Below are 12028 nucleotides of genomic sequence, written 5' to 3'. Positions count from 1 at the left end.
AATGGAAAATCAACAGACCAGATGTAGGGTGACCAAAAAAAGGTAAAGGATGAAACCGAGAGTTTTGACCTGAGCAAATAGAAGAAGGGAGTGATACTGGTTCAGGAAGCATATCAGGGATTCCACTTGGATAAATTAAGTTTTGAGATGTCCATTGGTTATCCAAGCAGATGTCAAACAGGCAGTCAATTTAAGAAAATCTTTAATATAAATCTGAAGTCACCAGCATATAGATGATATTTGAATGACCACAGATATAAAATAATTTTTAAAATGTTCAAATGTTTGAGTTTTGTTGACACTGGAGCTGTTTCAAAATGTGTAGTCAGTGACACAGGTACAGTCTAGGGCAGGTGTAACACTTGGAGGGCCTGACTGCAAAGTTTAGTAAAGTGAAGACATGACCACATGACATAGTTGTGTTTTCACTGCCTCCAAAAATAAATAAATAAACAACACAGGAGGAAAATATCTCATTAGTTAGGTTATTTATTTTAAATCCTTACTGAGTTTATTTTACCCTATAACTAGTTCAAATTTTCACATGATTAAGGAATTTTCACAGCTATCAGAATAGGACTTGAGCTGGAGAGTCCCCACAGACACCTGCTTCCACAGCCCCTCAAATCTTTGTTTAATCCATACAGTTATCATCTTTAGGTAAGAGCTCTTCTAGATGACTGTGGTTTTGGCTTGCAGCTTTGAGAGAAGCATCATCAGAATTATCCACCTTCTGATAACATAAGAAGGAGATTTGGAGCCAGGATGCATTTCAGGAGTACTTCATGTTGAAAAGTCTAGTAATTTATTTCTTGTGGAGTTTTGACATTCTAGCCAGCCTGGCCACATGAGTTGGGAGAAGCAATCTGTTGAGGCATTCCTGGAATCAGATTAGAAGTACCGGGCAGTCATTCTTGCTTCAAGAACTCCTTTTCAAGGAGCTTTGTGTTCTCCTGAATGAATATGGTCTTCTTTGTGGAACTAGCTACTGATATCAGTGGCTAAAGAGAAAACAAAAAAAGCAAAAAGTCACTAGCAGAGAGTAAAACACACTTAGTATGGTAAGAACACAATATTGCCATTTTCATGCTCAAGACTAAGAACAAAATGGAAAGAGACTTGTTCTAGCAAAGCATAAAAGAAAACTTGGAAATGGGGTTATGGAGGAAGTTCAGGGTGAGAATTTAAACTCAAGCACAGCAGCCATTCTCTCTCTCTTGGTCATGTGGCTTGGAAGGGAGTAGAAGAGCCATGAAGAAGGGACTATGTAGCACCCATGAGGCTCTCTTGTTCTCTCTCTCTCTCTCTCACTCACACTTTGCTCTTGGCCATGCGGGGAGTAGTAGTGAGAGAAGAGACATACTGTCTATAGTAAGGGATTTTTGCCATGGGGCTCGGAAGAGAGAAATAAGCAAGCAGCTATGTAGTTTACAGTGAGGAAATAATTCATGTGGCCTGGACTAATAAGAAAGGAGATGCTGTTGCTGTGACCATGCCTGCTCTAGCTGACTCTGGAGCTGCAAAGGACTTCCTTGCAAGATCCCATCCTGCTACACCTGGATTTTACCTGGACTTTTAAGACCTGTGCCTTTCCTGAGTTTCACCACAATCCAGAGTAACATGGCACATGGTTTTTGGACTACTATACAAAGGCTAATGGCAACGTACTCCAGATACTGCATAGATAAGGACACAGGAAACTTTTGGGGATGTTTTTGGCTAGTGGCCTGGTGGGGAGCATGGGAAGTGCTGGGTCTTGTGGGAAAGGAGGGCTCCAAGCTGAGGTACTCTGAGCATCCCCAGGGTTGGAATGTTGTAAAGAAAGACCTGCTCCTTCCAGCATTAATTGTTGGGCCATTCACCAAGGCGCCATATGGATGGGCCCTGGTCTGTTCGGTGTTAAGACTACTGTCTAACAATAGTATAAAATCATCTTTGTTTGATTTATTTATGAAACATCCAGATTTTTTTAAAAAATCTATTGTTTATGAGTAAAGCTGGGCATATCCATATAAATGTAAATAAGCTTAATACTTTCATGTTTTCATCAAAGTGGGCTTTGAAAAATAGCAAAAACTAGTTAATTGTATAAGACTGTATTAAAGATTTTAATGCATGGATGTAGTGATAGTTACAAAGATGTCAGACATCAAGCCCAATAAGTCAATTTCCTATCTGGGTATCATATACTTTGTGGAAACACAGAATGACACATTTTCCAGAAGATTGTGGCAAAAATTATGGAAGCAAAAGATATGCTTGTCTGACAAATAAATAATCAGTTATTTCCAACTAGCCTAAGTTATTCATTTATGACCACTATTACAGCATCACAGGGGTGGCATCTGTGGCTTGATACATAAATAAATAAAATAAAATATCTGAAGTATATAATGATAACTATATTTGGTTTTTGAAAAACACTGAATAATTTGCTCTGGTTGGTGTGGCTCCGTAGGTTGAGTGCTGGCCTGAGAACCGAAAGGCCACCAGTTCGATTCCCAGTCAGGACACATGCCTGGGTTTTGGGCCAGGTCCCTGGTTGGGGGTGTGTGAGAGGCAAGTGATGGATGTTTCTCTCGTACATTTATGTTCCTCTCCCTCTCTTTCTCCCTCCCTTCCCCTCTCTCTAAAAATAAATAAAATCTTTAAAAAAAACATTGAATAATTTTTGAAAAGGGCTCAAGGATCCTCTATAAAAATATATTTGTTTTGGAGTTCCATCCAAGATGGAGGCATAGGTAGAAACCCTTCACTTCCTCACAAAACCAAAAGGAGGATAACAACCAATCTAAAATCAACAAACAACCAAAAGCATCAGAAAATCAAACTGCATGGAACTCTGACAACCAAGGAATTAAAGAAAAAAATCAACCAGAGCAACCAGACTGGTAAGGCACAGACAACAAGGGCCGACTCAGAAAAACTGTGACAACATGGCAGACTGTGGAGGCATCCGCGGTGGGAGTTTCTCCCAGTCTCACATGAGAGTTCGGTGAAAGGTGGGCTAGAGACGAGCAGGCAAGCCACACTGCTCCCCCTCTGGCCCCTCCCACACAGGCAGCACCACAGCGCAGCAAAGAGGGTTGCCCTGCCTAGTAAATACCTAATTCCCTGCCCCCTTACAACCTATCAGCTGTACCAAGACAAAGAAATATGGCCCAAATGAAAGAATAGAGCAAAACCTCAGAAAGAGAACTAAGTGAGGAGGAGATCGCCAACCTACCTGATGGAGCATTTAAAGCCCTGGTAATCAAAATGCTCACAGAACTGATTGAGCTTGATCAAAAAATGAAAGAACAAATGAAAGATACCCAAAATGAAATAAAGCAAAATATTCAGGGAACCAACAGTGACAGGAAGGAAACTAGGACTCAAAGCAACGATTTGGAACAAAAGGAAGAAATAAACATCCAACTGGATCAGAATGAAGAAACAAGAATCCAAAAAAATGAAGAGAGGCTGAGGAATCTCTGGGACAACCTGAAACGTTCCAATATATGAATTATAGGGGTACCAGAAGGAGAAGAACAAGAGCAAGAAATTGAAAACTTATTTGAACAAATACTGAAGGGAAACTTCCCCAATCTTGCAAAGGAAATAGAATTCCAGGAAGCCCAGAGAATCCCAAAGAAGTTGGATCCGAAGAGGAACACACCAAGGCACATCATCATTAAGTTACCCAAGATTAAAGACAAAGTGAAAATCCTAAAAGAAGCAAGGGGAGAGGAAAAAGTTACCTACAAAGGGGTACCAATTTGGGTATCAGCTGATTTATCAAAAGAAACCTTGCAGGCAAGAAGGGGCTGGAAAGAAGTATTTGAAGTCACGAAAGGCAAGGACCTACATCCAAGATTACTCTATCCAGAAAAGCTTTCATTTAGAATGAAGGGCAGATAAAATGCTTCCCAGATAAGGTCAAGCTAAAGGAGTTCATCATCACCAAGTCTTTATTATATGAAATGTTAAAGGGACTTATCTAAGAAAAGAAGATCAAAAATATAACAGTAAAATGACAACAAACTCACAACTATCAATAAATGAACCTAAGGGAAAAGAAAAACAATGAAAACAAAACCTAACAAACAACCAGAACAGGAAGAGAGTCAAAGAAATGGACATCACATGGAGGGATTTCAGGGGTGGGGGGGGTGGGGAATAGTGGGGGAAGGTACGGGGAAGTAGAAGTATAATTAGTATAGGGGACTGTTCCGTGTGGTGTGGGGAATGTAGCCCAGCACCCACTCGGAAAGGCCAGTGGGGAGTGATGTCTAGCACACAGGACCACGCTCACAGATAGGTTCTCTCATGGGGAATCAGGACTGCATTGTGCCAAGGCTGCTTTGAGTCTTGCTTTTGCTAAAACTCCCTCATCCTGAATTGTGGCAGCAAATGTTTACTGCCTATCTTTAAAGTAACTTCCTAAAATCTATGCTAAACCTCCCAAGGAAAAGTGTAACCAGTTCAACCACTTTTCCCTTTGCATTTGCAAATATCCTTCTTCTTTGATGTAATTAGCAACATCCTCTCCTTTGTTTTCTGTAAAAGGTAACCACCCAAAGCGAACCTGTGCATAATAAATGAGGAGACCATCCTTGATGTAATGTATCCAGAAAAACAATAAAAGCCTGTCCTCAAGCCTGTGAGGTCGGGGGCCCTCTCTCACTCAGAGAGTGGCCATGCCATTCCTTTTTCTCCACAGGACTTCTGTAGTATGTGTGAATTTGTTCGTTGCAGCCACAACACATGGACCCCAGGGGCCGGGGTCTGCTTCAAATTAGTAGGCAAAAAATAGATGGGGAGAGATAAAAAATGGTGTAGGAAACAGAGGACTCAAAGAACTTACATGTATAATCCATGGACATGAACTAAGGTGGGGGAAGGCTGGAGGGTTGGGGGGACAGGGTGGAGGGGGAATAAAGGGGGAAAATTGGGAAAACTGTAATAGCATAATCAAAATATACTTAAAAATTAAAAGCAGAATGAAAATACTGTAGGAGAATGAACTATCTCATTAAAAAAAACCCACATTTCTCTAGTTTTATTATAAAAGTTTACAAAACACATTTGCACAAAACATGAAAAAATAGCAATAACCACTAATAAGTAGAATTAAATGTAAAACTTTCAAAATCTATTATCTAGATTATTATGTTATTCTAAATTATGATACTAAAACTTTCTATTGCAAACATAATTTGAATATATGAAAGGTCTGGTGAACTTGGTTTGCCTTCAAGTTAACCTAATTTTCTATGTTTCTTTGTGTTGTTTTAACATATATTCATTATGTACTTCAGCCTATACACGTGTCCATTTTTTAAAGAAAAACTACAGACATTTTATAAAGCACTATTTTCTCCAAACCTTCTCTAAAAACATGAAACTTGATACATGTTTTCTTTTAATAAAAGTGTTTATGTAATTATGAAAAAAATATATTTGTTTCAACAGACATATTAGATTTTTTAAAATATGAATTTTTTAACCCAGTAACATCTAAGGTATTTCCTGAAACCTAAAATGGAATTACCTTTAAATATTTTCTTTTTTCATTGGCTATGATCTTATTGACATATAAACACAGAAAAAATGGAGACTAATGGAGGCCTCAACACACTTTGCACTGTGGCCAGGATGACTGGATTTCCTGGTGTCCATCACTGAGGTGTACGCACCCAAACACTGAGTTCCTCCTCCCTACCTGGTGTTACTTTTCACACTTTTGTTGAATCCAATGCTCTTCTTGCTTCAGCATTTCTGTCATTTTGGTCTCCTTGAGGCTATTATCATATTCCTCCTTCAACTGGATCTTCTCCTGCCTATTCTGGGGCAAAGTGACAGAGTTAAATCAGATTAGCCCCAGGGAAGCATGCACAAAGAGGCCCTCTCTCCCTAGGACTGGCCTCAGGCCCTCCAGGTGTCCTGAGTCTGCTCTCATAATGAGCTTTTAGGCTGTTAGTAGCTCCAAACCCACCAATTCCATCACTCATGTTTTATTCCTTCTTCAGCCCCGCCTAAACTCCCAGTGCTTCTAGGATATCTGGGCCTAAACCACCCTCACAAGCTGAATAAACCAAAAAACTCCCCAGGCCAGCTCCAGAATTATGCCTTGGATTCCAGATTACTCTGGAAAAGCTGGAAAGCCCTCCCCAAGCTGACCCGTGCACATACACACACCTCTTCATTTGTTTTAGTGATTTTCTTGTAATGATAAAGCCAGTGAGCCAGGTACTCTATGGGGTCACTGGGTCGAACCTTTGCCATCTCTGCCAGTGCCTGGGCAAGGCAATTTCCAACGCATCTCTTCAGGTAGTCAGTTTCCATCTTGTGGGCTTAGGACACATCAAAAGAGTCACACTATTTTAGAAATCTAATATGATTTAAAAAATAGACACATTCTAACCAATTGATGGGGGAACTCAAGAGTTGGAAAATTTTAGTTTTGGGTAATAGTCAATAAGCTTAGCAGTTAATTCAGGTAAAAAGCTATTGTTTCAGGAACTGAAAGTACGGCCCACCCTGACTCCAGGAGACCATGAGCAATTCAACCTTTGTGCTAAAGAAGAAACCATAAGCAATCAAGATGGTATATGAGCCATTGTGCTCCAGGGAGAGACAACCTGACGCCCAGGATACAGATAAATATCATCCAAGGACACAGGACCCAGATAGAAAATCACTAGTCAGCGGATGAAAGGATGTTAGGGAAATTTGCCACACTGCATCTTTCCTGAATTCCAAATCCCTTACCTACACTTTTTCCTCCTTATAGAAAAGACTGGCTTGAAAGGAAATGTAAGATGGTCTGTTAGGGTACATAACCCACCATCTTCTCAGACTGCCAGCCATCTGAATAAAGCATCCATAAAGATTCAATCCCTATCTCTGTTTATTGGTTCTGGTAGTGATAGGCAACATGAATGCCGGCTTTTCCGGTTTCATAATTAGGATTCATAGCAGGATAAATATGAGAGGTTTCTGGATCCCACCTTTCTCCAAGAATCAATAAATATATATATACCAGTAGCTCTTACATTCAAATGGACTTTTTCCTAAAGCTCTCCTAGGTCAGACAATAGGTCCCAGAGGAGTTCAGGCGTGACAAGAGCTTCGTAGATTGGTGGTTAAGTGTGGCTAAAGCCTCCACTTACATGTCTATGGCCATACCACCCTGAATGTTCCTGATCTCAGAAGCTAAGCAGGGTCGGGCCTGGTTAGTACTCAGATAGGAGGCCTCCACTTACCCAACTATTTCTACTTTTGAGTGGAGAGGGAATAACTGAGCAGACATGGGTCCCAAGAGGGGCTCTGAGTACCCAGAAAGGTATGCTGTTATGAGATTGGAAGCAACAGTCATCTGTGACATAGATAAGACAGGCTTCCTTATTTTATAAGGTAACATTGAGAAGCCCTGGGGATAATAGGGAGGGAAAATGCTAGGCATTGTAGCTACTGCTGGTCAGGGATCCTGCCAGCACTTCACACAATATTCACTCTCTATTTTTTAAGCAAGAAGCTACTTTAGGTTGAGTTGATAGCCCTAGATTCACTACTAATGAGAGTTCAAGAGCTGGAAGTACAGCCTTGAGGTAGACCACAAATAGGAGTGGTGCTGTAGTGCAGCAGTATGAACGCAGACTCTGGTATCAGACAGACCAAGTTCCAGTCTTGCTTCTGTCATTTATTAGCTGTGTGGTCTTCAGCAAGTCACCAGCCTCTGTGAGCCTTGGTTTTCTCATCTGTAAAACAGAATAACAAAGTATGTGCTTCATAACTGTGAGGATTAAATGAGACAATAAACACATATAAGGCATTAAGCCTGGCATATCATAAGTGTTTAATAAATATTTGCTATTACAGTGGAATATTGTGATATGAAATGATCTAGCCCCTGGCCTATTCCTGAGTAACTCCATATTCCTGAAGTTTACATGTTTTAACTCCAAAAGAGTTAATAATAAAGTGACTAATAAAGACTTAGACCCAGTCTTAACATTTTCTGGAGGCATTATGCAGTTTAAGGAAGGAAAGATAAATAGATAGATACACAGATATGAATATAGAAAAAATATATTATCTCATAGCTCTTCTCACTGCAAAGGCCGAGAAGCAAAAACACCTCAGTAGCAATGAGCAGCACACTGAACACACAGAATTGGTCTTTAAATACCTGCCTTAATACTACTTAAAAGGAATCAGGGCTCCTTGGAGAAATGTCTAATTCCAAGGTTGAGGTTGGAAAAGTCCAATAAGCCTGAAGCATTTTGTTGTCCCAGGAGGAAACTGTTGAAAAATAAAATGGTTGAGGACACAGGAACCAGCTTGAAGGGGCCGCTACTGGCCGAATCTGGCGCAATTTAATCATCAAAATACATAATGACTGTAATAGATTATAACTAATTGAGTAGAACAAGAATCCATGAGTCCATATAAAAATAAATAAGTGAATGAGAGAGATGCCAAGTAAAATGCCAACTAATAATGGAGTTTTTTTTAAAAATCACCATTTTATACCCATCATAGTGTAACTCAAGCCAGAATCATCAATGTATACTAAATCTCAGTGAATATTTGACAAAGGATAGGATATTTATATAGTCTCAAAGTTTCTCCTCACAAATTATATTAAGTCCAAAGGGAAATACAGAAATTTTACGTGATAAAACCTGGCCAGCATGACCTTCACCAAGTGATCAAAGTAAGCATCATCAATAAGAGACAGTGACATCACATGTCTTCTGATGTAGTATACTTCTTAATGGGACATAATACATTTCTGTGGTTTCCTGCCCGCAGTGCAAAACTTGAATCTGATTCGAGGTAACACCAAACAAAGCCCAATTGAGTATACAACTGACTTGAACTCTTAAAAATGCCAAGGTCATGAAAGGCAAAAAAAGATGAGGAACCATTCCAGATCAAAGGGGCCTAAACAGGCATAACAATTACATGCAATACATGATCTTGGATTGGATCTGAACCAGAAAAAAAACTCTACAAGGGACATTGTCAGGAAAATTGGATAAATAGAATGTGACTTGTAGATTATATAACAGAATGGCATCAAGGTCAAATTCCTGGTTTTGGTAATTGAAATTGAGTAAGACAGACAATGTTCTTGTTCTTAGGAAGTGCACAGTGTGGTAGGGCTGAGTAAGGGCTCCCAAAAATGTCCAAATCCTAATACCTGGAACCTATGAAATATGTTATATGGCAAGGATTTTGCAGATGTGATTACAATTTTTATTTGGGGAGATTATCTGGATTATACAGTTAGTTACAATGTAATCACAGGTTCTTTATAAGGGGACACCATAAGGTCAAACAGAGGAGATGTGATGATGGAAGTAGAGGGGGGAAAAAAGGTAATGTGATTCAGGACCATGAGCCAAGGAATGTGGATAGCCCCTACAAGCAAGAAAAGCAGGGAAATGGATTCTCTTCTAGAGCCTCCCGAAGGAACCAGCCCTGCCAACAATTTGTTTTTAGCCCTGTAAGACTCATTTTGGATTTCTGACTTCAAAAACTATAAAAGGATAAATGTGTGTTTGAAGCCACTGAGGTTGGGGTATTCAGAATGAGTCACCCCAAGATACGCCTCTGTGATACATGGATTGTTTTGAGCTAAAGGCAACCAAGACCCTCAGTCTCAAGAGAAAATTTTGCGCCCTCCCTCCATCTACCTAGAAGAATTTGAAGTAGAGGCTTTCCCCATAATAAGAGATTGTCAGAGATAACATTTTAACCTTATGCCTAGGGCAGGGAACACTTCTAAATACTGAACATCTGCTCTTCTTAGTGTCCTGCAATGACCTACCTCTCCTCTGAAGCCCCACGGTGATCCTTAGCTCAGAATGTCATGGAATACCTCATTTTCCCTTTCTGTCTTTGAACCTCTCATGTATGTGGGGTCATGTGTGCAGGGTTCCCATACATATGTGTGAAATTAAATTTGGTCATTTATTTTGTTAATCTGTCTCATGTCTAATGAAGTATTAGACTAGCTGAAAGAACCCTGAGGGTAAAGTTTCTTCCTCCCCTTCAGGTGGAGAGTGGGAATGGGTGTGGAGCTCGTCTCCTCCTGCCAATCTGTGCCCCATCTGAATCAATAAGGATAAACTATCTTCTACTCCCCTTCTACTCAAGGGTGGTCCATGATCAGCAGCACTGCATCAACTGGGAGCTCCTTGAAATTAAGATGTTCAGGTTCCATCCCAGACCTACAGATTCAGTCTAGATAATATCAAAATCCCAAGGTGACTCAAAGTTACAAAATCCACTTTGCCCTTATCACTGTAGAACTGCCCTTCCCAGAGCATAGAATCACTAATTTTGCATTCCCAGGAAGTCTCTCCACTCCCAGTCCTTGGTGGTAGTTGGTGGGGAGGGGGGAGGGAAGGGCTGCCACACTGTGTAGTGTGTGGCAAACCCTTTCTGCACAAAGCATCTGCTCCAAATTGCACACTTTCAACAATGGTCTCAATGAAATATTGTTGATCTGACAGTTACCAAGACTTGCTGCCAAGACAGTTGAGCCACAATAACAGTGTGAGGCTTGGAGAGGGAGGGGGCAAAGGGATGCTTTCACAGCTCACTCCACACCAACTCAGGACACACTGACCAAGGGGGTAGAGCTATTTGGTGTGTGTGGGGGGGAGTTCCCAGAGTTCCTGGGAAACTCTGCTTACACTGGTGCTCCCTATTCATGGCCTTGCACTCAGTAAAACAGGTCAATACGCATGGAGATCGTCTTTGTTCACACTCTATTCACAGTGCTAGGCACACAGTAGGTGCTCAGTAAATATTTCTTGACTTAATCAGCTAGGGCTCTAATGCTTGTGAGCCCAAGTAAGTGCACGTGCTCCCTTCCACCTGTCAGTGTCCAATCTGGCACTTATCTCAGCCAACGTTTAGTGAGGCTTCTGCCTAGCATTGCCCTCTCCATGAATTAAAACAGAACATGGGAAATTCTAGCAGAGTATTGTGTACAAAACTAGGCCAGGGAAGACTGGCTAGTTCCCAGGCTATGGCCTGGCTGGAGTTGGACAGCACCCCGGAGGTGAGGGCACCTGAGCTGATTCTGAAAGGAACCAAAGCAGAGGTCGCCCGCAAGTGCAAAGGTGCGAAGTCATGGAAATACAGGACCTTGGAGCCTGAAGCGATTGTCTCCTCTGGCCAGGTGTCATCCGGAGAGGGGGTGTTTTCATAGACAGGCAGCCCTTTAGGCTCCTCCCCAGGAGCCAGCTGTCCCTTTATCTCTCCCATTGCGCGCTGACAGCCCAGATCTTTCCCCTCTTCCGCAGCCCCTCCTCACAGCCTCTACAGTGCAAGTCTCTGCTCTAGTCTCACGACCCGTCCTCTTGGGCGGGCGTTCTCCCCTTCCCGTGCGCACTCAGCTCACCCACCCACTAGCCCCCTCCTCCCTACTGCCCTTTTTTCTTCTTCCACCACCGCCCCGCGCGCTCCGCTCACCTGCAGTTGGGTTGATTTTTGTTTGCTGAGTTCCCCCTACGCACTCAAAGCGCGCTAGCTTGTTGCCTAGCGACGGGACGCGACAGCGGCCGAGCGTTCAGCGTGCGTCCGCTGTGCGCATTGAGGGCGCACGCGCAGTTAGGGAGACTCGCAGTTTGGGAACCGCAGTTTTCTACGGTTTTGCTGGGGTTCCGCGGTCGAGGTGGTTTGGACCGTTGGTTCTGGGAATGGTGTAGGGCTCCAGCGACGCCCAGGCTCCCTGAGCCCAGCGAGGGTTAGTGCTTTGCCGTGGGCTCGGAAGGCGCATCTGGGGCGGTGAACCTCCTCCACAGTGAGGAGCGGCGCCCAGCCTAGTGGAGGGTGGGGGAGGTGGGGATGCTTCTGTGGGCAAGGGAAAGGAACTCAAGCGCCAATTGCGCAATGAAATCCTAGATGCCCAGTTAAACTTACATTTCAGACTTAAGGAATAACTTTTTAATAGTATAGTATACTAAATATTATTTGTTTATCTGAAATTCAAAATTTAACTGGGCAGTGTGTTTTTGTTTGCTAA

The 12028-nt window shown here is 42.0% G+C and overlaps 1 protein-coding gene across 1 annotated transcript; it reads right to left on the bottom strand.

Moving 5' to 3' along the window:
- Window positions 1–478: 478 nt before the first annotated feature.
- On the bottom strand, window positions 479–11569 carry DYDC2 (DPY30 domain containing 2). Its single transcript, XM_053923548.1, is given in 6 exon segments — window positions 479–776; window positions 779–1001; window positions 5705–5827; window positions 6181–6335; window positions 7660–7742; window positions 11476–11569. Coding segments are annotated over 5 exon segments (630 nt in total). The 5' UTR covers window positions 7685–7742; window positions 11476–11569; the 3' UTR covers window positions 479–672.
- Between the last annotated feature and the right edge of the window lie 459 nt (window positions 11570–12028).

The sequence above is a fragment of the Desmodus rotundus genome, chromosome 4 (genome assembly GCF_022682495.2).
Source record: "Desmodus rotundus isolate HL8 chromosome 4, HLdesRot8A.1, whole genome shotgun sequence".
In the NCBI taxonomy this organism is placed as follows: Eukaryota; Metazoa; Chordata; class Mammalia; order Chiroptera; family Phyllostomidae; genus Desmodus; species Desmodus rotundus.
This window is presented reverse-complemented; position numbering and strand designations above follow the sequence as displayed.